The sequence below is a fragment of the Pipistrellus hanaki genome (genome assembly GCF_964339955.1).
Source record: "Pipistrellus hanaki genome assembly, chromosome: X".
NCBI lineage: Eukaryota > Metazoa > Chordata > Mammalia > Chiroptera > Vespertilionidae > Pipistrellus > Pipistrellus hanaki.
The window spans coordinates 70,440,921-70,468,236 of record NC_140524.1 but is presented as its reverse complement, the minus strand read 5'-3'; the positions used below and the strand labels follow the sequence as shown (position 1 = coordinate 70,468,236).

General features: G+C 44.7%; 1 protein-coding gene across 6 annotated transcripts in view; it reads right to left on the bottom strand.

Annotated features, from left to right (window-relative positions):
* Nucleotides 1–397: 397 nt before the first annotated feature.
* DLG3 (discs large MAGUK scaffold protein 3) overlaps nucleotides 398–27,316 on the bottom strand; it is a 76,002-nt gene continuing 49,083 nt past the window's right edge. For 3 of the 6 annotated variants that reach the window (XM_084869496.1, XM_084869499.1, XM_084869501.1), the window contains 10 exons: nucleotides 12,593–12,769; nucleotides 12,274–12,349; nucleotides 11,396–11,495; nucleotides 7,365–7,406; nucleotides 6,024–6,074; nucleotides 5,360–5,461; nucleotides 4,667–4,839; nucleotides 4,158–4,267; nucleotides 3,726–3,817; nucleotides 398–2,694 (listed from right to left, as the gene is read on the bottom strand). In XM_084869496.1, coding sequence (XP_084725622.1) covers nucleotides 2,588–2,694; nucleotides 3,726–3,817; nucleotides 4,158–4,267; nucleotides 4,667–4,839; nucleotides 5,360–5,461; nucleotides 6,024–6,074; nucleotides 7,365–7,406; nucleotides 11,396–11,495; nucleotides 12,274–12,349; nucleotides 12,593–12,769 — 1,030 coding nt within the window. In that variant the 3' untranslated portion in view covers nucleotides 398–2,587. Of the gene's footprint in view, nucleotides 2,695–3,725; nucleotides 3,818–4,157; nucleotides 4,268–4,666; nucleotides 4,840–5,359; nucleotides 5,462–6,023; nucleotides 6,075–7,364; nucleotides 7,407–9,113; nucleotides 9,160–11,395; nucleotides 11,496–12,273; nucleotides 12,350–12,592; nucleotides 12,770–27,316 lie in introns of all 6 variants that reach the window. The other 3 variants (XM_084869497.1, XM_084869498.1, XM_084869500.1) reach the window with 3 other exon arrangements.

Here is a 27,316-nt window from a genome sequence, read left to right as displayed (position 1 = left end):
GTCAATGCTATCTGGGTAGGCCAGCTTTTTCTCACCATAATTCTGAGTTTTCTGCTAACTTGGCCCTTGTTTTTTCTAACAAACCTCTTTGCTGCAGCAGGCATCTCCACTCTTGTGTACTTTGGGGGAAATGTCAGCATTTCACCACCAAGGGCGGTGCTATTTGAAGCAGTATTTGGGGGCCTGGGTGGAGGACTGAGAATATAACTTCCACAAAGGACCTGCTATGGCCACTGGGGTCTAGAACCATCCAGAGGAACACCCGACTCATTCTGCTGAAGATTACTGAGTAGAGAACCTTTGGGCCCCCAGAGAAAGGTTTGAGACTCTTTTCCCACTGCTATGGCCCAACCCTTCCTTCCCAACTACTCCAAGAAGGTCTCCGAGCCACAGTTCATTGCAACTATCGTTTATTAAAAAATATATGTCTCCTTAGAAGGAACACTGGTAAACCAACTAGTGTCATGCTTACTTTGAATCTTTGCTTTTCTTCCCTGGGAGGGGTAGAGGGTTGAGTATCATTCAAATTTACATCAGTTACTTAACATCAGGGAAACAGCACTCCCTGCTCCCCCCTCCTCCTCAGTCATAATCAGCCATCACCACCCTCTCTCTGCCTTCCATCCAGTACAGCCCAAGCAAAGCTGCTGCCCTTTCTTTACCCTCATCTGGGCCCCACACTTTACACTGACCCTCATTATGCTGGCAGGAAAACTGTTACCAGATTTCCCAAATTTGGCTGGTAGCACTCAAAGTGTCTTCAGCATGGTGTCATTTGCACTGCTCGTAACACAATGGCCGAGAAACAAGACACTAAGGGGCCAAGCACATTCACTCTCTTCTCCTTGTCATGCCTCCAGCGAGGAGGTGACTGAGGCACAGTGGCTTCAAAGGAGCACGGTGGGGAGGGGCCTGAGCCACACCTGTCACCTGCATTTGTGGTCAAAGAAAAACTTGACCACAATCACTGCCATCTGATTCTGGGAAAGGGCAACGAGGTTTCACGTGTTGCCAGTAAATGAATCTTGGCTCTCCAGCTCAAAGTGACAGCATGATAGTGGGCTTCCTCCTTGAAATAACAGTAAGCTACCAGCTGTGGGCGAGGGGGCCAGGGTAGGGCATATGAAGCAGCTTCAAAAGAAAACCAAATCAAACTTCTCCTGACAAGGCTGGCCAAGGCTGGTGCTGTCCCAGCACAGAACGGGAAGGCAAACGACTCCATCCCTGTCAGTGGCCCCATGAGGGGGCCTCAGCTGAGCCCAGCATGTCCCAGGCAGGTGAGTAAAGGGCCACATTGCAATGCAGAGCACCAGGTCCTACTCTCCCTTCTCACCAGCCCCCACTCCCTGTCCTGCTGATTCGATGGCCCGGTCACCTTCTCTGTCACAAGGCCCCAGCGACTCTACAACATCATGAGCCATTAGAACACTGTCAAACTGGATTCTACGCATTCACTTAAATAGTAAAAGCAAAATTTGGAATAATGAAAAGGCTGACACAGTAGCACAACATGGTTTTGGTTTAACAGCAGCTTAAAAATGAACAAAAAGGAAATCTCTCATGCAGACACATCAGGTGGCAAAAACAATAGGCAATTTCATATGGAGTATCATTAGCCATTCTCTCTCTTTCCATACACAGTGCTGACTGTTACTCAGGGGCAGCAGCTGCTTCCCGGTCAAGTCTCCAGGCCTCCCGGCCCAGGCCAAGCCCTCTCTTGTGGGCCTCCACCTGGTCCCCTGCAGAGAAAATCCCAGCTCTCAAGAGAATGACCAAGTGTGAGGGCCCTTGGTACAGCATTTACTACCACTTTCAATCCCTCCCCAACCAGTTGGGGTATAAGATACCATCTGATTGGAATATGAAAATTAAAGCATTTCTCTAACAGCACAGTACCATTGCTGAAGTTTCCATAGGTTTTCTAGTCCAAAGGTGTGAATATATATATATATATATATATATATATATATATATATATATATATATATATACATAAAATCCAAGTGTATAATATATATAATAATTTCTATATATTTTAGATAAATTATATATATATATATATATATATATATATATATATATATATATATATATATCTGTATATAAATAAGGTACTTTCTGTCATCATGATGTCACACCGTACGGAACTGCATGCAGCAGTACAGATAGGCAGAGATGCCGGGAGCACCTCATCGCGAGGCGCGCTGAGCTCACGTCAAAGCTGTGCGGCTGTCCAGAGTCTGTCTTTCCATCAGTCCTCCTCTCTTCTCTTCGTGTCTGCTCGATTTTTATGAAAACAATGACTCTGAAGGATTTGCACCTGTGCTAGCGCTTGGGAAAGGTCCATGCAGGAATGGGCACAGTCACATGATGAGTGAGATGGCATCGTCCCCCCAAAATAAACTCAAACAAAACAAAAGTTTAAAAAACAGAACAGGACTAGAAAACTCAATTTTTTTTGACATATCTAAAAAAGGGGACAAGAACAGTAGTCATTTGTTCTCCCCGTGGGGTCAGGAATGAAGAGGGAGGAGGGAAGAGGGGCTCGACTTCTTCTGTTCACAAGAGAAAGGATGGAGGGGCTTCTTCAGAGTTTTTCAGGGGATGGGACCCAAATGTAGTGCCCAGACTGGTCCTCAATGATTTGCTTGATTTTGTTATAAATCTCTTCCAGTGAGTCACCCTGTACAATGGCTGAAGTGAAGAGAAAACAGAATTATTACTGTGGTCCACAGCACCCCCAAACCCCAGCAATATGGCCTGTCCCAACAGGTCTACAGTTCAGCCTGGCATGCAGCGACCACATGGCCATGGGATGGATGTCACTATGCTGCTGTCTGTGAGCCTAGTGTAGCAAGAGAATCTGGCAGGTGCTCCAAGCCCAGGGCTTGAAGTAAATTTGCTGAGACGTGAGACTAAGTAGCAATGAATAGGAAAATGTATTGCTTACAAACTTTTATTGCACGCCCATTAGATGCCAGACGTTGCAGTTCATGCTGCCCTTGGCCACATGAGGCCAGCAGCTGGCAGTTCTCAAGCAGCCATAAGCAGAAGACTGGGGAAATTCCAGTTATCCAGAGAAAGCTGGAAGCCACAATTTCTGGCTCGAGAAAGTGCTCCTGGAGCCGTTACATCTGCTTTTGCAGAGGTCAGCACGGCACAGAGGACACAGATGCTCACCGTAAAGCGAGCTCCAGAACCCAAAAGATGACAGGACAGTTACAGGTCCTATCCTGGTCCATCTAGTAGAGTTTACTCTGCATGAGCCTGCACATACATGTCACTGCACGTGAAAAGGTAAGCAACATGCTACAGACACCCTGCCAACCTCTGAGAAACTGACCTCTGTGGTCACATGCACACACACACTGACAGACAATACCACACCAAGGAATCATCAGCAACAACAAACATTTCCTCAGGACCTCAAACATGCAAGGCCAAGTCCTGGGAGTGAGGGCAGAGCTGCACAGGACTGTAAGGAGCATCCACTCTAGTTGGTACACGAAGACAAAAAGAACAAAATGATCTAAGGCAGCATTGGTGACAGTGAGTGGCGGATACTATAAACTGGCTAACTGCTCTGGTGAGCTGCAGGGCACGTGAGTACTTCGGAAAGGTATGAGCTCAAAAGCCCTCAGAAACTGTGCGAGGTGACTAAGCCTCAGGGAGACCTTTCTAGAACAGGCGCTGGCTGGGCCCACATGAGCCGGACTGGTCCTCACCTGTGAAGTACTCTCCGAACTCCTGATCCAGCTTCATGGCTTTGTCATAGATCTTATTTGCTTGTTCGTATGTCTGCCGTCGGTTCATTTCCCTGCCAATGACAGAAGAAACATGGTGCCGAACTAAATTCCATGTTCTGATCAACACAAAGGATTAGTCCAGGCTCCCTGAACACCTGCTCAGCTGCCCCTGAGAGCAGCACGGCCTGTGGCTCCACTTCTTCCTCAAACCTCCCGGGTCTGAAAAAGCACCTGAGAGTGCACAGGTGGGTACTCCCACCAGGAGCCCTCAGGGGCCAGGGTTGGGTTTGCGGGTCTCCCTTTGTGCTTCCACTGGGGCACCCACTGGCCCAACCAATCACTTCGTTTTCTGTTTTCTTTCCAGGGCCCTCTCCCAGCCAGGAGTGAGTCTCAGCCTCAGCCAATACTTACATAAGTGCTTCAATGGACTTGGGCTTGATAAAAATGGCAATGGGATAAAGTTGTGCTTGCTGCAGCCTCTTGATAGCATTGCCGGAAACATCTAAGATGCAGTGCTTGCCCTGGAAAAGCAACGACTTGCATCAGCATTCCTGGTCCCTGTCTCAGCCCAACCCCAAGTACTTATCCAGTTAGCAACCTCAACACGCCCCCTGGGGGAGACAGAAGATTCTACCCCAGAGGTTCCGAGGCGCCACATTTTCTACTACGACCCTAAAAAGGCCAGGCCCACAGAGGGGGTCCTATTCAGGTGGGTGACACTATAGAGTGAGTTGCATGGATGAGGCAGGCAGACCCACCACCCAGGGGCTGGGAATATATAGGGTGGGCATGCCTTTGGTCACAGTGCCACATGGTGGGCCCTGTGCCAGGAGGAGGAACATCCAGTGGACCTGTGGCAGGGAGCCTTCTGTGCGCCCTCTGGGTGGTACTTCACTAGCAGGGCCATCTCCTGCCCTTACCCTCTCTGCCACTGCCCGCACTGACTGGATGCTGGTCCCGTAGAGATTATCATTGAATTGGCCTGCCTCGATGAACTTGTTGTCCTGAATGTCCTTCTCCATTTGTTCTCGAGAAACCACGAAGTGGTAGTCCTGCCCATCCACTTCATTCTCACGCCGAGGCCGCGTAGTATCTGGAGGAGAAAAGGGAATGCTGGGCAACCCACGGAGAATGGCGTGCTCCTCTCTCACCTGGTGCGGAGGCCACTCCAGTGTGAGATGAGTGGGGAAAGGAGGTGGGAAGAAGTTTGTCTTGCCTAATTCTCCCCTAACCTCAACTCTCACACACAAGGGACTATTTCTTTCAGGTTCAACTGGACCAGAAAGGTGGGGTTTCCAAGACCAAGGCTCGGCAGGGTTGCCAAAGGGGATACAGGAGCCAGTGAACATGACGAGCTCTCCACTGGCCACACGGACCCTCTTAGGCTGGGACCAGCGCTTGTCCAATCATTCCTAACCATTGGCACTCAACCATTTCCCAAAGGAGCAAGCAGGCCACTCTGATGTCTTAGTCCCCCCAACCCCATCAGCTGTAGGGGAATCTAGTGCCACCTAATCTCTGCTAGGGTATTCAATGCACCCTTCCTGTACTATAGCAGAGCAACAAATCACAGGGCATCGACATCAATACCCACAGTCTTCCTGGGCTCTTACGTGGCACACAGGATCCAAACTTATGCGGGAACTCTGAGATCAGGTCATCGTTGACTCTGTCCTTCATTGGGCCCAGGATGATCACAGGCCTTGCATAGTGAACTGGAGAGAAAGCGCATGGAGATAGTGAGCGAGGCCCCGACTGGACAGCCTGTTCTACCTGCAAGTCTGCCCAGAACACTGAGGCAGGGCAGTGTCCACAGCCATTCGCTGATTTTTAACTACAAAGTCATCAAAGAGCATTTACTTTGAGACTCTGAGTCCAAGGCACCTCCCCTTCTACAAGATTCAGGAGAAATCTCTGCATGGGCACCAGCAGCTGAGCAGGGCTCTTTCAGAGCAGCCCCCGAAGGGACATGACCAGGACCTCCATTTTAGCAGCAGCCACATTGAACCCACTGAAATCTCCCCCTGCCATCCTTGTCAACCCACCCTACCTTTTGGAAGGCACCCTGGCAGCGAGCACAGGGGAGGCAGGGGTGCGCGCACACTGGGAAGCCACCCTGTCTCTCACAAAGGAGGAAGGGGAAGAGGACGAGGCGCCGGGGGCTGCATGTGCCCTCCAGCTCCCCTACACTCTTCCCTGCCAGCATGGCTACCATTGTGTTGGGCCCCATATCTGCCAAGACTGTTTGGAAGGCAAGATTCTCAGAAAACAGCTTACTTTCTTGCCGAGTTACTGGCTCATATGACAAAATAGCATCCTCTTGTCCTTCTGCAACAAAAAAGGAAATGTGTTAGCACTCCTTAATCTGCTTCCCCGTGTCATCTTCCTACAACAATCACCTCACTCCTACGTGTGTCAAAACAACCTGGTCAAGTCGTGCCTGCTCATACCTGCCCCTGGGTCTGTCTGCTTCCCGCCGGCAAAAAGGCACAGGAAGCCCCACCACCCGGAGCAGGAGCTAGAGTCCTTTTGTTCAGCGAAATAGAGCTGAACAGAGGCATGACCCAGAAATCATGACGCCTCCAGCAGAAACCACCCTAAGCTTTCAGGAACTGTTCTTAAGGACAGTCACCTGTGCTCAGTTTGCCTTCTTGCTCTGATTAAGAATTACAGGGAAGCTTCAACTGGTCAAGACACACTACTCCTATCCCCGTGTTTGCAGGTCTCCAGAGCTGCAGCCTAACTTTGGCCTTTTAAGGGTCTATCTGTTACCCCATTCACTGGAATAAGCACCCAGAAAAATGGCACGAGATTGGGGTAAGGTCCCCAGTGTCCTTTAAGGCCATGCTGAGGCCTATATTCTCCTCACTGCAGAGCTCCATGTATCCTAGTAATGAGCTTTTCCCAAAGCAGTTGCCAAGCCACTGGGTGCTGAGTGCCCGGAGGTGCCAAAGCAGCTGGTGGCCTTGCCAAGGAATGCAGCGAAGCTTCCACCAAGCCCAGGATGCCTGCCCACGGGCTTCCTCTGAGCCAGACTCCTGGGCAGATTTTCCAAGGCCTCTAGCCACAACTGCCAAGAGGCCAGTGCACACAAAGTTCATAGAGTTTGGTTTGTGGCTTCTCTAGCTTAGTCACAGGATCTCTTAAGGCAAAGGGGACAGTTACCTGACCATTGAACCCACTAAAAGGCAAGGACACCAAGCCTTAACCCAGGAGAGCTGGGTGACATGGCAAGGCAATTCAGGACATTATCCCACAAAAGCCATCTTTTTTTTTTTTTTTTTTTTTTTTTTTTGGTCTTCGAGCAAATCTGTAAAATTGGCAGCATCTAAAGCCCATAATGTCCCATGGCAGGGATTTCCTCACTGGCAGCTCACCCTTCCCAGGGCCTCAGGGATGCTTTAAGCGAGGTCCCAGGCAGGATGCAGGCTTAATCCATGGCCTAACGCCCATCCCAGAAGAACAAACTGGCCATAGCATGTCCAGGATCTGAAAGTGCACGTGGCTGAAAGAAGCACTAGCCTCTCAACAGAAATGGCAGCCTTGTGACGCTGGAATGAGGGTGGCTGGGACACATGGTAGAGCAACACAACATGGGAGAGAATGACACACACTTACTGGAGCTGCTTTCGCTGTCACTGGTGTTGGATGTCACTCCCTCTGCAAGCCAACAAGAAAGAGACTCCGATTCAGAACACACCCCTGACAGGTTACACGCGGCACAACACTCTAATGCTCCGGGAGCAAGACACTGAGCAGTGGGCCTAGTCAGGCCACAGGAGACTTGCCACATCCAGGCTACCAACGGGGAGGCACAGCTCCAACCCTGAGCCTGGCTACCTCGTACTAGTCCACAGAGCCTCTAGGTCTGCCAAGTCCCTCCCTCTGCACCACAAGCCCTCCGTTCTTTGGCAGCTTCCTCTTCATCTGCATACAAAGAACTGGCAATGGATGCCTTCCAACTCCTATGTCAAAATGTATCTCCCAAGGCTACCAATAGGAAAGAAAAGGCAGTGATGGTAACAAAGAAAAGTCCAGAGACCAGGCTGCTCTTAAATTTTCCTCTTAGATAAAGGCCCCAAAATATAGAACTGCATGGTGCTCTTAAACGATAAGGCTAAGCACTGGGCAGGCTGCGGTGCAGTCACCAGGCAACAATGTTTTGACCGCTTGGTGGGACCAACAGCTCTCCTGCCACCACTACCTAGAAGGGAGGGTGCGGCCTCAGAGTGAGGAGTGCTCCCCCATCCACCCGACAGACATGGCAAAATACAGACAACGAAGAACACCTGGAGGACAAGACGGCTCTCCTGTCTCAGAGCCTTGGGACCTGCCCACATCCGGGTGTGGGCGAACAGACGCACTCACAGAAGGCACAAGGCACAGTCTGGCCCAAACAAAGCCCACCCACCACTCCCCAGACAACAGATGAATGAAGATGAAGAAACATGGACACAACAAACTATGGAGAGAGACATTGCTCATTTCAGCCAAGATGACACTGTTCCAGACCATGATATGCTGTGGCCTCCAGGAAGGACTCAGCAGCCACGGCTAGTTCCTGAGCAATACTGAGGAAGCTCCTCCAGACTTCTCGCCTTTAGGGCTTACAGAGGGAGAGGGTATGCTTGCGAAAGCTGCCTGATACGGCTGCATGTATGTGCTCCTTAGTGCACAGTGGGGGCGCTATGGCCCTGCCATCTGTGTCCCTTCATTTTCTACTCTAGGATTATTTTCAGAGAGGAGAGGCCAGTCAGGGTTCTCCCAAGTTAAAGCACTAAATATACGTGGTCCACAAATGCCGCTGAATCCCCCTCCAGCTCAGCCCCTTAAAAATGCTCGGTAGAAAGCCAGCCTGCATCTGTTTGCTGAGTTCCTGGACCAGTTAGGAGACCCCAGATGCACGCTGGGTAAAGGGCTTCACAGCGCTCCTGCTCCTAATTAAATCGAGTGAATCAGTTCATTCTCAAGTCCAGTACTTTAGTGCTGGGTCACTGGGAGAAGACTCCAACCAGCAGGCTCACCTCACCTCAACAATAGGCTAGAGATGAGCTGGGTAGTCACCCTGGAGAAGTACTTTTGCCCACCTCACTTATAAGATGGGATGACAAGGGTTGGGCTCCCCACCACTTCAAGGTATAAAAGGAAAACATAGATATGAATGACAGGCTTTTATTAGGGGACCAGGAACCCAGAACAGAAGTATGACATTCACCACCACTTCTACTCTTCCTCCTACTGTGGCATCAGAGTTCTCACAAATGATGCCCTCCCCCTCCCCTTCATCCTCACCCATACCCACGTCCACTACACCCCCAACCCCAGCATCTCCATTCATGCCCAGAATACAGTGTACATTTGACTTACTCAGGTTCTTTGCTCCATAATAATCGTCACTTAACCCAGGGAAGTCCTGATTTCACAGACAGCAAGGAAAAAGAGAGTGGGGAGAGGGAGAGGGGGAGAGGGAGAGAAAAAGAGAGAAAAAAAGACAGGGGAAGGAAGAATACAGAGCCAGGTGAGCATTAGTGACAGAAGTATGAAACACTATGAAGACCTATAGCTATAGTGAGGTTAAGAACTTTGCTACAGAAAGAACGTCCCAGTCAAATAAGATACCTGGACTTCATTTGCTGCTCGAAGAACTTGGAGGGGACTATCTCAGGTGGTCTACAGCCTACAGGCCGTCGGGGCAGGTGGCATTCCAAGACTTGGAGGATATGCCTCGACTAAATTTGTCTTTATAGAGTCAGGTCTCACCTTTGCTCCTGAAATCACCATTTCCCTCTGCAGTGCGTGAAGAGCAAACACCTATGTTTGGCAGGTAGGCAGGTAGAATTGTCATCATCCCAATACTGATTCCCTCTGCCCAAAGCCTTCGGGGAAAACTTTATGCAGTTTGAATGGACTTCAAAGCTGACCTGAGTTGTGTAGAGCATGGGGGTTGAGTTCAGATTTCAGAGATAAGCACTAGGCAGCTTCATCTCTCACCCAACAGGTAAACTACCAATCAGCTGGGCCACTCGACAGTACACCCCTCCAGGCTCAGTGCAGAGGCCCTGGGACTCATCTGGTGAACTGTGGTGACCGTCTCCTACTGCTCACAAGCAGAACCAACTACACCTTGTGCTCTTACTGAGCTCCCTGGGACAGTGAGCCATATCCTTTCTCTGGATGAAGGTATCCTTGTCTCTTCTAGCAACTACCCTAGATATCAATGACCTATATCTACCATGACCATGAATCAGGTTGGCCCAGAAAAAGGGCATTCCCTATCTGAACTAGCCAGTCCCAATAGCCCAGGACCTCAAGACCCCTCCTTGTGAGGTAGAAGAGAGGTTTATAATTCAACATGAATCACAGGAGAATATTTCACCAGCCTGACAGGTCAGAACAGTTCATTTCTAAGGCATATGTCAGAATATGAATATTCTCAGGATTAAATTGGTTCATAAAAAGTTCAGTTAGCCCTGGCCAGGTGGCTCAGTTGGTTGGAACGGCATCCTCTACACCAGTGTTTCCCAAACTTCTCTCACGATGAGAATCACCTGGTGGAGTTGTTAAAACACAGATTCCTGAATCCCAACTAAGAAGTGCTAAACTAGAATTTTTGGGAACATATAGGTAAAAAAAAAGTTCCCAAAAATTCTTAGATAGCACTTCTTAGTTGGGATTCAGGAATCTGTATTTTAACAACTCCACCAGGCGATTCTCATCGTGAGAGAAGTTTGGGAAACACTGCTCTACACCAAAAGGGTGCAGGTCCAATCCCTGATCGGGGCACGTGCAGGCAACCTCTCAATGTTTCTCTCTCACATTGATGTTTCTCTATCTCTCGCCCTCCCTCCCTCCCTTCCCCTCTCTCTAGAAATAAAACAAAACAAAACAAAACAACAACAACAAAAAAAAACCACACACACACACATACATATCCTCATGTGAGGATTTTTATTAAAGTTCGTTAACCTCAGCTATATGGTATTTTCTACCAAAAGCAGCTTCATATTTCTCAATAAATCTTTATTTTGACAATGCTGAGTAGTCCCCCTTCCAAGTCAGTTCCTTCAGGAAGAAGGATTTATTCTGAAAGCTGGCTCTGTAATCACTCTGGGACAATATGGGTCTGTTAGAGCCACATGGACATCCTATGTGTGATTCAAGAGGTAGGCACGATTCCAGCGAAGAAAAGGCTCTTCTCTTGACATAGGTGAGTGAAGTTAAGGGAAAGAAAACACAAGAGGAGGAAGCCAGGAGAGCAACATGGAGTCCCTAGACCTGGTTCTCTTGAAAATCCAGTTTTCCAAAGCCGGCACCGTGGCTGAGAACTGCTCATTGCCACCACAACAGAGCTCAGCCTGGCACTCCCAATGCCAGTACCAGCACTTTCTAGGAGGCCAGCCCCAGAACCAGTTCCACTCAGAGCCTCCAACATTCCTTTAGAGTGATGAGCTGGACAAAAAGACCCAATGTCTCACTGTGCAGACCAACTTCTACCTTGACTCTGCCAACAAGCAGGTACACATGCACACACATGCACACATGGACACGCCAGCACACTCATGTTCCCAGTCCTCTCACAAGGGGAGGTGCAAATGAGAAAGAGGGCGGGGCTGCACGCCAGCTGCTCTCTGTACCCTGCTGCTACTTACGTTCCTGTATGCTGCTCTCCTGGGCCATGTTTTCTTTGCTCTTGTAAAATGGGAACTTTCGAGAGAGGCGGAAACTCTTTTTACGTTTCGTTTTGATCGACTGTGAAAGAACATGAAGATGGAGGGGAAGGACAGAAGAAGAAAAAAACAAAACAATGGATTTTAAAGCATGCAAGAAAAACTAAAATGGAGACAATGGTGAGCTAAATAAAAGACCATTTTTCACAAATGGAGTCTATGAGATTAAATGAAAGTTGATGTAAGAGGAAAATTATGTTTACAGGAAAATGTAGGGGTGTTAGACGTTTCTACCTAATCCAGACTCGCAGCACTCACTGGTACTTCTTAAAGCACAAAGGTCACTGTAGCCACCTGGACACGTGCCCTAAGATGCCACTGATAACTTCCCTCTACCACTACCATCGAAACTTCTTTGGCCTGTGAAGCTCAGAAAAGAACAGGAGTGAATGGAAAGAGCCCTTGAGCCTCATTTGGTCTGAAGGGCAGTCAGAGCTGTGAAGCTGCCTCCCTGGCTAGATGATGAGGCCAGATTCTGGTCAGGGTCCCCACAGCTCCAACAGTGTCTGCAGCCAGGGAGGCACCCACAGTGGTTTCACGTGCCCCGAGCCTGTCAGCCTTGCAGACACTCCGACTCCAACACGTCAAGAGCCAGTTCCCCACACGCAGGCCAGGGAGTTTGAGGGCCCTCTCTCTGTTCTCAGAAAAGCAATCAGTATGCTGATAGGACAGAGCCATTCCCAGACAAAAAAAAAAAAAGGATTCTTTTGTTGTCCCCAGTTCTCTTATCCACCACACAGCCTCCAAGCTTTTTACTCTTCTTCACATATTGGCTGACTCCCTTGGGGATCCCCACTTACCCTGTTAGACTCAATCATGCCTGTCCTGGCATGGAACTTCACGGTTTTCAATCGAGCTCTTTCTTTCTTTTCCACTCTGTTTTGGAGACAAAAACAAATCCTATTACTGCCAGTGCATAGTTTCAGCAGTGGATTGCAACGGACACAGCAGCCATTTTTTGGCTCATTGAGTCAGAACCATGTCCTGAGCACCAACTCTCTACCAAAAAGGAATAATAAAGTGAACCCCCTGCAAGCAACTTACCGTATAATCAGCAAAAAAGAAATCAGTACCAAGGAGAGGATGAGGAAGGCCCCTCTTGTTATCATGACAACTCACCTCTTCTTACTGGGGATCACACCGATTTGCTCGCTTTCTCCATGTGGGGTCACCAGTCTTGCCTGCCACCACTCATCATCAGAGGCATTAATAACATGCAGAATGTCACCATAGGAGAAGCTGAGCCCCTGGCTTGGCAGGCAGCTGTCCCGTGTCCGGTCATAATCAAACAGGGCCCTGAAACAAAGTGGAAGATGAAGTGATCATTGTAACCCTTAATGCCAGGTGGCCGGCACTCTGAAAGGATGGCATTGGAAGGCCAATACACAGAGTCAGCGCAGATCCAGCAGCCTCACAGCAGCCCAGAAAAAAATTCTTTTGTTAGCCCGAAATTAATATGTTCCAGGTTCTCAAACATTTTATTCCCCATCAACAAACAATGTTTCTGAGTCCCATATCTTCTCAGCTTCTGGACACAAGAAGACACTCAATAAACCTTTCCCTCACACACATCCTAGGGAAACAAATTAGCTCTACCAATGGGCTTTCTCAATTTACAAATGTATCCTCAGAAAGCAGTTAAAAAAAGGACATAAAAAATGTTAACTACAACCCCAAGCAATGAATAGCACAGAATGGTGTTCAAAGCTTTAGAAACACAAGAGAAAAGGGCCCTGTGTCCTGGGACAGCCAAGGAAAAAGTTAAGGCTGAAGCTGACCCACCTGATGATAAAGTTAAAAGGGACTCTAAGAAGGCTCCTAGTTTCCATCCACAGGCAGCAAAATCTAAGACATATGCCAAAAGAATTTCTTCACTGATACAGCCCATAGGGCAATGGAAGCTAAAGAGAAAATAAACAAATGGGACTACATCAAAATAAAAAGCTTTTTTACAGCAAAAGAAACCATCAACAAAACAACAAGAAAGCCCACTGTATGGGAGAACATATTTGCAAATGTTATCAGTGATAAAGGATTAATCTCCAGCATCTACAGACAGCTTATACAACTTAAAAAAAGGAAGATAAATGATCCAATTAAAAAATGGGCAATGGACCTAAATAGAATATTTTCAAAAGAAGACAGAAGGAAGGCCAAGAGGCACATGAAAACATGCTCAAAGTCACTAATTATCTGAGAGATGCAAATCAAAACGACAATGCGGTACCATCTCATACCTGCCAGAATGGCTATCATCGACAAATCAACAAACGACAAGTGTTGGCAAGGATGCGGAGAAAAAGGAACCCTCGTGCACTGCTTGTGGGAATGCAAACTGGTGCAGGCACTGTGGAGAACAGTATGGGGTTTCCTAAAAAAATTGAAAATGGAACTCCCATTTGACCCACTAATCCCACTCCTAGGAATATATCCTAAGAAACTAGAAACACCAATCAAAAAGAATATATGCACCCTTATGTTCATAGCAGCACAATTTACAATAGCTAGGATTTGGAAACAGCCTAAGTGCCCGTCAGCAGATGATTGGATCAGAAAACTATAGTACATCTACACAATGGAATACTATGCTGCCATAAAAAAGATGGAATTCTTATCATTTGCAGCGACCTGGATGGAATTGGAGAACATTATGCTGAGTGAAATAAGCCAGTCAATGAAAGAAAAACACCACATGATCTCACTCATTTATGGATAATAAGGAACAGTATAAATTGATGAACAAAAAGATAGATACAGAGACAGTAAAGCAACAAACAGACTGTCAAATTACAGCGGGGAGGGTAGGGAGATATGGGGGAGATAAGAGATCAACCAAAGGACTTGTATGCATGCATATAAGCATAACCAATGGACGTAAAACTCTGTGGAGGTAGGGCATGTATGGGATTGGGGGGGATTGGTAAAATATGTACACATATAATACCTTAACAAAAAATGAAGAAAAAAAAAGGTCTCCTAGTTCAGTCTGTCTACCTTTCTGTGTAATATATACATTTAAGGAAATACACTGAGTGCCAGATTATTATAATCTCTGAACGCATAATAATCTGGCCACTCAGTGTATATCCTATATAATAAAAGGCTAATATGCAAATTGTCCGGCCAACTGCCCATGTATTTCCCCCTGGCCAGGCTGTCTGGACCCCACCCATGAATGAATTCATACACCGGGCCTCTATTACACACACACACACACACACACACACACACACACACACACACACACTGAATGGCCAGATTATTATGCATTCAGAAATCATAATAATCTGGCCATTCAGTGTAGAGGTACAGAGAGGAAGAATAATTTTTTTTAAAATATATATTTTATTGATTTTTTACAGAGAGGAAGGGAGAGAAATAGAGAGCTAGAAACGTCGATGAGAGAGAAACATCAACCAGCTGCCTCTTGCACACCCCCTACTGGGGATGTGCCCGCAACCAAGGTACATGCCCTTGACCGGAATCGAACCCGGGACCCTTCAGTCCGCAGACCGATGCTCTACCACTGAGCCAAACCGGCTTTGGCGAGGAAGAATAATTTTATATAGATCACAGAGCTAACTAACGTGGGACAGAAGTCAGGTCCTGTGACAAGCCATGCAGAGCGAAGAGATAAAGGGGACAGTGGGAGAAGGTGGGGAGGGAGCTGTTATACCATGCAGGCCTGAGAAAAAGGAGGTGCAGCTAGGAGTCATACAAAATAAGGTTGGAAATAAAGGTCGAAGGCACATTTTAGAAGGCCTCTGAAGATTTGAGAGTAGAGAAGTGATACTTTAAGACAGACTTAAGAACATAAAGCTGACTTCATATGTAATGGGATAACAGGGTGGGGGTGGATTTGAAGGCAAATTTAGACTGAAGCTACAAACTCAATCCTGGAGGATACACAACTGACTTGGGCTCTGGTGAAGCTTGTCCTTTACACCAGAGCTCCTGCCCAGGGAACAATTCACCTGCATGAAAGTGTCTCCTTTTAGCCTCCACTGCAACTCTCCTCATATGGAGTTCCCACAAATGGGTGGGTTTAGTGAGAAGTTTGTATTTTTCTACTTGCAACCTAGGTTCTGGATGTCTTCTTCATTTTGCCATTAACACCTCTGCACATACAGCCTGGTGGATTTCCCAGAACTAGTCCAAGACTTAGACAACTACCTGCAATAAGGTGTGCTAGGGCTCAGATGGAAGCTGCCAAGGAAAACACACTATTTCCTCATCTGCAGGCCCAAATGGAATACAGAATATAGTAAAAATAAAAAATAAAATAATAATAATAATAATAAAAAAAAAAATACTGTATTACTGAAATACCCATTGACTTTTGAAACTTCTTGAAACAGAATCCTTAAGAAATCAGTGCCCGGCCTAGCTGGTGTGATGCAGTTGGGTGAGCATCATTCATGCATCAAGAGGTCACTGGTTTGATTCCTGGTCAGGGCACATAGTCGGGCTTCAGGCTCAATCCCCATTAGGGGCGTGCCAGAGGCAGAGATTGATGATGTTTCTCTCTCATTGATGTTCCTATCTCTCTCTCCCTCTTCCTTCCTCTCTCTCTAAAATCAATAAAAAACATTTTTAAAAAAAGAAATGTGTCAGATTATTTAAAAATGGTAATACCCAAACTCTGAAGAAAAGCCCTTTATCTCCCTTGTCAAGTTACACATTCAGACTAGTAAGAAGAGAGGCCAAGGCCAGCAGGTGAAGGAGGTGCTTGCTCTGTCTCAGATTCTGAGTTCTGTTGTGACACAATCAAATCTGAATGTGTTTGTGCTGCACTTGAGATTGCATTTCCTGAAGCAAGGAAGGCTTTCTGAAAGTTGTTCCTACAAAGATGAGCACAGTGAAGACGTTATTCTAAGTGACAATGAGAAACACTTAATAGCATTATGAGCTTCGAAGGTCAAAACAAATGTAATAAAGAAAACAACAGAACTTGGATGAAGCACCAATTAGTTTGGGAAGGGACTAAAGCAAGATGTTAAAATGACAAAGAAAAATTGGGATGAGGTTGTAGAAGATTAGGAGGGAGTTTATTGGTTACAAACTTAAAGCACAAGAAAATGGGTGAATAGGCAAGGAATTAGTATTTTTATATATGCTATTATAATATTTGAGATTTTAAACTATTCATTAATTTCATTAAAAGTTAAATTAAAATAATAAGCTCATTATAGAATATTTAAAAAAATATTTTCCTTGTTTAAATATTTTTAAAGTATTTATTGAATTTATCTGGGTAATACTAGTTAATAAACTTATATAGGTTTCAGTTATACAATTCTATAATACATCATCTGTATATTGTATTATGTGTTTATCACCCCAAGTCAAGTCTCCTTTTACTACCATATATTCCCTTTATACCATCTTCTATCTTTCCTCACCCCTGTTTCCTTCTAGTAATCATCATAAAGGGTTGTCTGTGTCTATGAGTATTTCTTTTTGCTTCACCCTTTTCACCCAGCCCCTAACCACCTCCTCTCTGGCAGCTGTCAATCTATATCTAGAATCTGTTCATATTTTTAGTTTGTCCATTAGATTCTGCATATAAGTGAAATCATGTGGTACTTGTCTTTCTCTTACTGGCTTGTTTCATTTAGCATAATACTCTCCAGGTCCATCCATGCTGTTGCAAAAGGTAAGGAAAAAGTCAGGTCTAAGAAAAGAAAAATCACATTTAACGTTACTTAGAAATAACCACTCTGGCAAATATGTTCTCCCATGCAGTGGGCTTTCTTGTTGCTTTTGCTGTGCAGAAGCTTTTAATTCTGATGTAGTCCCATTTGTTTATTTTCTCCTTAGTCTCCATTGCCCTAGGAGTTGTATCAGGTAAAGACATTGCTATGGCATATGTCTGATACTTTGCTGCCTATGGAGTCTTCTAAGATTTTTATGGTTTCCCGTCTTACGTTCAAGTCCCTTAGCCATTTTGAGTTTGTTTTTGTGTATGGTGTAATTTGGTGATCTAGTTTCATTTTTTTGCATGTATCTGACCAAACTTCTCAGCACCATTTATTAAATAGACTGTCTTGACTCATTGTATGGTCTTGCCTCCTTTGTCAAATACTGAGCATAATGGCTTGGGTTCTCTGTTCTGTTCTGTTCCATTGGTCTATATGTCTGTTCTTGTGCCAGTACCAGGCAGTTTTGAGAACCGTGGCTTGGTAATATAGCTTGATATCTGGCATTGTGATATCTCCAACTTTGTTCTTCTTTCTCAGAGAACTCATACAACTTAACAAAAGGAAGATAAACAATCCAAATAAAAATGGGCAAAGGACCTAAATGGACACTTTTCAAAAGAGGACATACAGAAGGTCGAGAGACATATGAAAGCATGCTCAAAGTAACTAATCATTCAAGAGATGCAAATCAAAACAACAATGCGGTACCATCTCACACCTGTCAGAATGGTTATCATCAACAAATCAACAAAGGACAAGTGCTGGAGAGGATGCAGAGAAAAAGGAACCCTTCTGTACTGCTGGTGGGAATGCAGACTGGTGTAGCCACTGTGGAAAACAGTAAGGAGCTTCCTTAAAAAAAAAAAATTAAAAATGCAACTCCCATTTGACACAGTAATCCCACTTCTGGGACTATATCCCAGGAAACCAGAAACACCAATCAGAAAGGATATATGCACCCCTATGTTCATAGCAGCACAACTCACCATAGCTAAGATTTGGAAACAGCCTAAATGCCCATCAGCATATGAGTGGATTAAAAAACTGTGGTACATCTACACAATGGAAAACTACGCCACTATAAAAAAGAAGGAACTTTTAGCAGTTGTAACAGCATGGATGGACCTGGAGAACATTATGCTAAGCAAAATAAGCCAGTCGGAGAAAGATAAATATCACATGATCTCACTCATATGTGGGATATAATGAACAACATAAACTAAGGAACAAAAACAGATCCAGAGACAAATGACAGGGGTGTGTGTGTGTGTGTGTGGGGGGGGGTGTGTGCCAGAGATCAACCAAATGACTTGTACGCATGCATATTAGCATAAACAATGGACACAGACACTGGGGCAGTGGGGACTTGCCCTTAGGGGTGGGAGTGGCTGGGAGGGGTCAATGGGGGGGGGACGTAAACAATAAAAAAATAGGTAAGGGGTTAGAGAGCAATCAAAGGACTTATATGAAGCATATTAGCGTAACCAATGGACACAGACACTGGGGCAGCAGGGGCTTGCCCAGGGTGGGAATGACTTGGGGGAGGGGGAGTCAAGAGGCGGAATAGGAGACATATGTAAAGCTTTAGACAATAAAATTTTTTTAAAAGTTAAAAAATATATAACCACTCTTCATATTGATGTGGTATTGTATAATATTGTGTACTAAACACACAAACAAAAAATTACATATTTCACTAAGTTGGAAACATGGTATGTATACATAATTTTGCAACATTAGTTGTCACTTGAAATTGTATCATTAATATTTCACATATAATTAAATATTTTTAAAAACTAATATTTTTAATATCAATACAATATTCAATTCTTAAGGACTTTCATTAATTAAATAAATATTTATGAACATCTAATATGACCAGGAACTCTCCTAGGCACTTAAATAAAGTGGGGAAATTGATATACCAAACACCTGGCTTGAGCCATTTACTTCAGATGAGAAATAAGTCTCAGTCTAAGTTCCCTAGCAAACAAGGCAAAAAAGGCTATATATATATATATATATATATATATATATATATATATATATATATCAATACACACACACACACACACACACACACACCGTATTTTTCGGACCATAAGACGCACTTTTTTTCCCCCAGAAGTGGGGGGAAAAGGTCCCTGCGTCTTATGGTCCAAATATAGCCTACACATATACTGTAAAAAAAAAGTTTTTTACTTGCCCGGCTCTGTGTGGTCTCTGTGTGCTTGCCCGGCTCTAAAATGGTTCTAAATGCTGCTGTTTACTTTACAGGGTTGATTACATGTGTTTATGACTGTGATGTTGGGTTTTAATGCACATAAAATATTTTAGGACACTATTTGTTTCAGAATCTTTTTTTCTTCATTTCCCTTCTCTAAAAACTGGTGCGTCTTATGGTCCGGTGCGTCTTATGGTCCGAAAAATACGGTGTGTATACACACACACACACACACACACACACACACACACACACACATATATATATATATATATATATATATATATATTAATATGTAAATTAGGCCGAGACGCTGTAATGGGTCACAACCGGACAGGAGGAGGTTGCGTGCACAGGTGAGGCCCAGAGTGGAGACAAAGACAGGGGGTCTGCATGAGCTGGTGTGGTGGCTTGGGCAGCCCTGGAGTGGACACGGGCAGGGTGGCCAGGAGATGCTGCGAGCCAGGTGCAGATACGGACCCCCACAGCACTGGTCCAGCCTGACTCCCACAGTGGCCGGTGCTGCACAAGTCAAGCACAGGTCCGAGCCACTGGTGGGGTGCCTCCTAATGCAATTTCAATTTCCTAATAAAAAGTGGTACCCAAGCCCTAGCTGGTTTGGCTCAATGGATAGAGCCCTGGCCTGTGGACTGAAAGGTCCTAAGTTTGATTCCAGTCAAGGTCATATGCCTGGAGTTGTGGGCTCAATCTCCAGTAGGGGGCATGCAGGAGGCAGCTGATCAATGATTCTTTTATCATTGGTGTTTCTATCTTTCCCTCTCCTTTCCTCTCTGAGATAAATAAATAAATAAATAAATAAATAAATAAATAAATAAATAAAATTTTTAAAAAGTGGTACCCAAATCTGTCTGGATTTTACCTAACGAATTTGTGAATAAGAAATACTGAACAAGGCTTATGTGTGAGATAACCAAGATAATGGCATAGGTAAACACCTATACTTGCTGCCTCTCACAACCACATCAAAACTACAACAAAAATACAACACAAATATCATCCAGAACCACAGGAAAGGTAGTTGAGTGGAAGTTCTACAACTAGAAGAAAAGAGAAAAGCACATTGAGACTGGTAGGAGGTGCAGAGGTACGGAGGTATATGTGAAACAGACAACTGGGTGTACTGTTGTTTTTTTTCAATTAGGAGGGAGTTACAAGCTCCCAATTGTTCTGAACTCCAGTTTAATGTGAGACTCTGGAGACCTAGACTCATACGGGGAGAAACTGGACTGTCTGGCATCAGGACAGGAACACGAGGGCAGCTTTCATTCAGAGGTGCTCTCAATAATCATTGTTCCTGCATGGGGCCAACAAACACAGACACCCAGGGACCTCTCTGGTGCAGAGCTGACTGGCAGCCATTGCTAATTGTTCCACCCTAGTGATTCCCTGGGACCCCACCCAATATACAACCCCAGCCAAGCTGTGCAGCAGCTTTTGCATATGAATGGCCTGTCCTTTTGCAGCCTAAAATCTAACAGACTGCAACTGAGTCAGAGAGACCCAATGCTTCCAAAAGAAGGCCCAAGGCCGGGCAGCAGCAGCCTGCCTTGCTTCACAGCTGGGCCTCATCTTGGCACTTCAAAACTCCAAACAAGGAGGAGGAATCTGCAGATCTTTGTAGCTCCTGCTGGGTGGCCTCAGACAGTAGCTGACTTTGCACCTCCTTGGAGATCCAAGAGCCAGTATACCCAGTGGTCACGGTGAAACCATACCAAATTACAACTCTTTACATCCATAAGTGACACACTGAAGGGGCAGATTCAGTGAGCACCAAAGCCCCACTGAAGCAAGTCCTGCCCCATAAGGGTGTCTCCAGCACAGCAGTTCTTCTATTGTAGACACAGCTGGTCCATACAGCCAATTGGCCTGGAGGTCAATTCCTCCTACTGATACCAACAGCAATCAAGGCTTAACTACAACAAGACTGTGCACACAGCCCACAAAGGGGTGCACCAAGAGTGTCCACCTCAGGTGATAGGGGAGGCTGAGCCACTGGGCCCTATTGGATGCCTAGCACACAAGGCCACTCTATCAACACAGTGAAGTAGCCAAAATGTGGAGACAAAGAAACAAGTCACGAATGAAAGAAATGGAGGAAAGCAAACTACTGGATATAGAGTTCAAAAAACAGTTATAAAGTTACTTAAGAATCTTCTAGAAACATCTGAGGAACTTAGTGAGACCTTCAAGGATCTTAGTGAGAATGCCAAAAAAAATGAAAATGGACCAGTCAGAAATTAAGAATACACTGTCTGAAATAAATAATAATAAAAAGAAATTCAACAGTAGACCAGAGGATCCCAAGAATCAAGTCAAAGATTTCAAATACAAAGAAGCAAAAAACACCCAACCAGAAGAGCAAAAGGAAAAAAAAAATCCAAAAATATGAAGATACTGTAAGGAACCTCTGGGACAACTTCAAGCGTACCAACATCCGAATTATGCGGGTGCCAGAAAAAAAGAAAGATTAAGATATTGGAAACATATTTGAAGAAATAATGACATAAAACTTCCCTTACCTGGTAAAAGAAATAGACTTACAAATCCAGGAAGCACAGAGAACCCCAAACAAGAGGAATCCAAAGAGGACCACACCAAGACACATCATAACTAAAATGTCAAGAGCAAAAGACAAAGAGAGAATCTTAAAAGCAGCGAGAGAAAACAGTTACCTACAAGGGAGTACCCATACAACTGTCAGCTGATTTCTAACAGAAACTATCTAGGCCAGAAGGGAGTGGCAAGAAATATTCAAAGTGATGAGTAGCAAGAACCTACAACCAAGATTACCCAGCAAAGCTATCATTTAGAATTGAAGGTCAGATAAAGAGCTTCACAGACAAGAAAAAGCTAAAGGAATTCACCACCACCAAATATGAAATACTGAAGAGGAAGAAGAAAAAGGTAAAGATAAAAATTATGAACAACAAAGTGACAACAAATACATATCTGTCAACAAGTGAATCTAAAAATCAAGTGAATAAAAAAATCTGATGAACAGAATAAATTGGTGAATATAATAGAATCAGGGGCATAGAAATGGAGTGGACTGACAAATCAGGAGCCTGCGTATGCAAATTAACCCATCATCTTTGTTGGGTTCATTTGCATGCTCACTCTGATTGGCTGGTGGGTGTCACAAAGGTACGGTGAATTTGTATCTTACTCTTTTATTAGTGTAGATTATTACAGGTGTTCCTCTTTCCCCTCCCCCATAGCTTCCCTCCACCCCATCCTATCCCCTTACCCCTCCCCCTGACCTCATGCATAGGTGTAAGAAGTTTGTCCAATCTCTTCCTGCACTGCCCACACCCCTTTCCCCTGAGGACTCTCAGTCCACTCTCTTTCTATGCCCTGATTCTGTTATATTCCAAGCAAATTAACCCACCCCCATGCTCCAGGCAGCGTGGGAAGGCAGAAAGGCGGCTCTTGGCTGGAGTGAAGGTGATGCCGGCAGCCAAGGGAAGGAAGGCCCATTCTTGCACGAATCTTCGTGCATCGGGCCTCTAGTCTGAACAATAAAGATATATTTTTTTTAAAAAGAATGCTTAGGTGGTGAGACTCCAATGTCTCGCGTGTAACTACTGCAGTGATAACACATTTTTTAAAAAGCACTTCTTCATATCTTTGGGGGGGGGGAAGAAATACTGAACAATAGAATTGACAATGCTTTTTAAAAAGTGTATCTTTATTGATTTCAGAGAGGAAGGGAGAGTGAAAAAGAGAAACATCAATGTTCAGAAAGAATTACTGATTGGCTGCCTCCTGCACGTCCCCCTCTGAGGCTCAAGCCTGCAAACCAGGCATGTGCCCTTGACCAGAATCGAACCTGGGACCCTTCAGTTCTAAGGCCAATGCTCTATCCTCTTAGCCAAACCAGCCAGGGTAACAATGGTTTTTATACTGTGATTTTGTCAAAGACATAGCAGCATAATATTTAAAATTAAAATTCTGAATTACAAAATAATTCTCAGTTGAGAATGTGAAAGATGAACAACAAGACGTTCTTTTTCTGTCAATCAGAACTGCAAATGGAAAGAGTTTATAGAACATTGGAGCCTCAGAGGTCATCTTTGTCCCACTTCCTATCTATTAAAGGAAATCCTTTAAACTTCTCTAAGTTTCTTTCCAGTTCTAGTATTTAATGTCTCTGAGTCTTTTCTAGCTCTTCTCAATCAGGCTAAACATTTCAATTCCCTCACTGGTCCTTCCTTTGTCATGATTTTGATTTGTTTTTAAATCAATGATGTGGATTCTCTCTAAACCTATTTTGTCTCTTTTCCTGCTGAAATTTTGTTTGAGGAGCTAGAAAACTTCCTCACAAATGATGAAAATCAGGTCCAGAGAGTTCATGGGGAGTTGGGTGGTAGATGATTTTCAGTCCTGGATCCTTAAATCTCAGAAAAATGTCTTGAGGGCTCAGTCACAATTACACACACACACACACACACACACACACACACACACAAATAAATAAATAAATAAAGCTAATGCTCCACTTGGCTATGTCTAGAAAATACCTTTCTTCCATTATTTAAATGAGTCCACTCTGGTGGGGGGGGGGCACTGTGTTCCATCCAGATGGGAGATCCAGAGACAAAATGATGCCGGCCTGCAGAGTATGCTATCTGGCAGAGCATATTGTAGTGAGAGGCACAAAGCAGGACAAACCAAGGCCTAAAATTCCTTAGGAACACAGATGCTATAGGAGGTGCTGACTTTTGAACTGAGGCTCAATGTAGGTTCAGGGTTTTAAAAGATAGAGATAGGGAGAGGCCCTTCCCACTACAGTGAACAGAGTGAACAAAGGCAAGCAGCCAGCATGCGTGGCATGCTTACAGGGCCAGCACTGCCTGCACTTGGCTGCACTGAAGGGCACTCAGGAGAGTGGCGAGCTGGACCTGGCTAGCCTCAGTCTCCTGAGAAGTCTGGAATTCATTTAGTAGGCCTTGTGTGACTGGTTTCATTGCCTTGGCTTTTTTTTTTTTTTTTTTTTTTTTTAATCATTACCAGCTGATAAGGTAAGTTAGTATTTTTCTGATCTAGCCACTATGTTTGAGAAGTGACAGGAATACCCAGGATCTGACTCTCCCTGGCTTCACAGAGGTTCATGGCCATAACCAAGGAGGAGCATATTCAGGATTAAACAATCATCTTTCATGTAACCGCTCACTGTGCCCTTAGGCTGTAGATGGTAATATTTCCATAAGCTTTGTTCTCTCCTGACACAGTGCTCCCTCAGACTTGGCCAGTCCTCCATGAAATTCTTGGAGCATGTGGCACGTCAAAACAAAGACAAAGTGTGCACTCTAGAGCTGAAAAACAGCAGCACTAAAAGCAGATGTGCGCTTCCCACGGTCTGCAGGTTGGCGATCCCAAGCTACTAGGTGTACCGATTAATAATGTGGATTTTTTCAATAGATGGAGTTACACATATAGGATTTTATATGTTTGCTATTTTGTTATATTGACAGCAAGCTTCAAAACTTCATATGTCAAATTTTCTGAAGGTGTTAACATCATAGATATTTTTACACTTAAAAATGTCAAATTTCATGCCTAAAAAAAGAGCATTTGCAGGAAGTCTTAATTCATTACCTTATTTTGAAGAAAAGTGGTGCTGAATAATTTGGGAAGCTTATGGTGAACATGCTCCATCTCAAGATACTTGTGAATGCTGGTTTAAATGCTTTAAAAGTGATGATTTCAATGTGAAAGACAAAGAACGTCCTGGTCATCCGAAAAAAGTTTGAAGACCAACAGTTACAAGCATTATTGGATGAAGATGCGTGCCAAACTCAAAAACAACTTGTAGAAAGATTAAACATTGCTCAGCAAACAATTTCCAATCATTTACAAGCAATGGGAAAGATTTTAAAGGAAGGAAAATGGGTGCCACATCAACTGAATGAAAGACAAATGGAAAACTGAAAAGTCAACAGTAAAATGTTGCTTCAACAATACGAAAGGAAGTATTTTTTGCATTGAACTGTGACTAGCGATTATAATGAATTTATTCTGCGAATCCCAAATGCACAAAATGATGTGTTGATCCAGGTCAACCATCAACATCGAATGCAAGGCCAAATCACTTTGGAAAGAAGACAATGCTCTGCGTTTGGTGGGATCAGGAAGGTGTGGTGTATTATGAGCTTCTAAAACCAGGTGAAACCATTAATACTGATCACTACTGACAACAAATAATCAATTTGAACCACCCTTTGATCTTTAAACAACCAGAATGTTCCAGAAGATACAGCAAAGTAATTTTGCTTCATGATAACACACCATCACATTACAAAACCAGTTAAATACATGTTAAAAGATCTTGCCTGGGAAGTATTAATCCACCCACTGTATTCACCAGACCTTGCTCCATCTGATTACCACTTGTTCCGATCTATGGCACATGCACTTTCTGAGCAGCACTTCAAAATGTACAAAGAGAGGAAGGAAGATGGCTGCTCATGGGAAGGACTGCAAGATAGTGCATGAGTGAGAGAACGAAATGAGAGTGTGTGGTCACATGGGGAGTATATATTTGTGGGTTGAGGGACAGCTATACTCCAAGGGACTATTGGGGACTGCCAGACCAGGCTCCCCTGACCGGGCAGCTTCCACTGCTGCTAAAATCTCTCCCGGAGCAACTGGCTCTGACTCAGAGACCACACCATCTTGAAGGGGAGATTGGCTGTTATCAGATTCCTAAAAATCCCAGGAATCTACAAGAACAACACCCAGGGGACACTTGCAAACCCAGGAACACCAGACCTCAAGCAGTGCAAAAATGCGGACTTGGATGAGCTCTGCACCATCTCATGGATAGGACAGATTTTGCTAGGAAAAGGTGAGGTCTGTGATCCATGCAGGAGAGATAAACACACACAACTGGAGCTAGAGGTTCCAGGGAAGTCTGTGCCCCACAAAATTCACGGCCACTGGGGCTAGGGTGATCTGCAAATGTGGAAGGGGACCTGCATGGCTGCTAACAGAAGGGAACTCTAAAATGTGTGCTGGCTGCTTAGAGCCAGGAGAAAAAAGACTGCACAGATTTGCGTGCAGCACCAGAGGGAAAAAGTTTTGAATTTGCACACTTACTCTGGCTCTTTACACCATTGCTTTTGATTACTAAGCCCAGTACATAGGATCAACCAATTGGGGACACTCTCAGACACTGCAGGGGAAAGTTGTTTTTGTGGAACTTGGAGATCAGAGCAGGGAGTAATGATCAGAGAACCAATTCAGGGCCAGTCCATACTCCCAAACCAGTATTAAGTGCAACAGGGAAAACAAAATCTAAATGCTGGCCAGAGAGGACTTACACCCAGGAGGTCAATCCAGAAACACTGCCACATAGGGGTTGAATCACAAATTGACTCTTGTGTAAATACAAAGGAGTCTAAGAAACAAAGAAATACTTCCTGCTGGAAAATCAGGACTGTGGTTTACAACACTGAGGAGCAGAGGAACACAGGGAACTGAAATACTGTCCTGATTACTGGACAGGAAACAGGCGTACCAAACAGAACAGTAGAGGAAGTGAATGACCTTCACTACTGCACATTTTTATTTTTTCATCTTTTACTTAAGAAACTGAATTTTTTTTTTTTTAATGAAAAAACCAAGATGGCAAGCATAGGTGAACACCGAAACTGCTGCCTTGCACAACAATTTCAAAACTACAGCTAAAAAACAGAATGGACATCATCTAGAACCACAGGAAAGCTGGCTGAGTAGAAATTCTACAACTAGAAGGAAAGAAAGGGGCACATGGAGAATCAGGGGAGCTGCAAAATGCTGAGGTATGAAGAACACACACACGGAGAGGATGGGTGGCTGAGAGCCTAGTTGGCTTTCTCTAGCAGGAGGGAGAGGGAAGCTCCCGACTGCACTGAA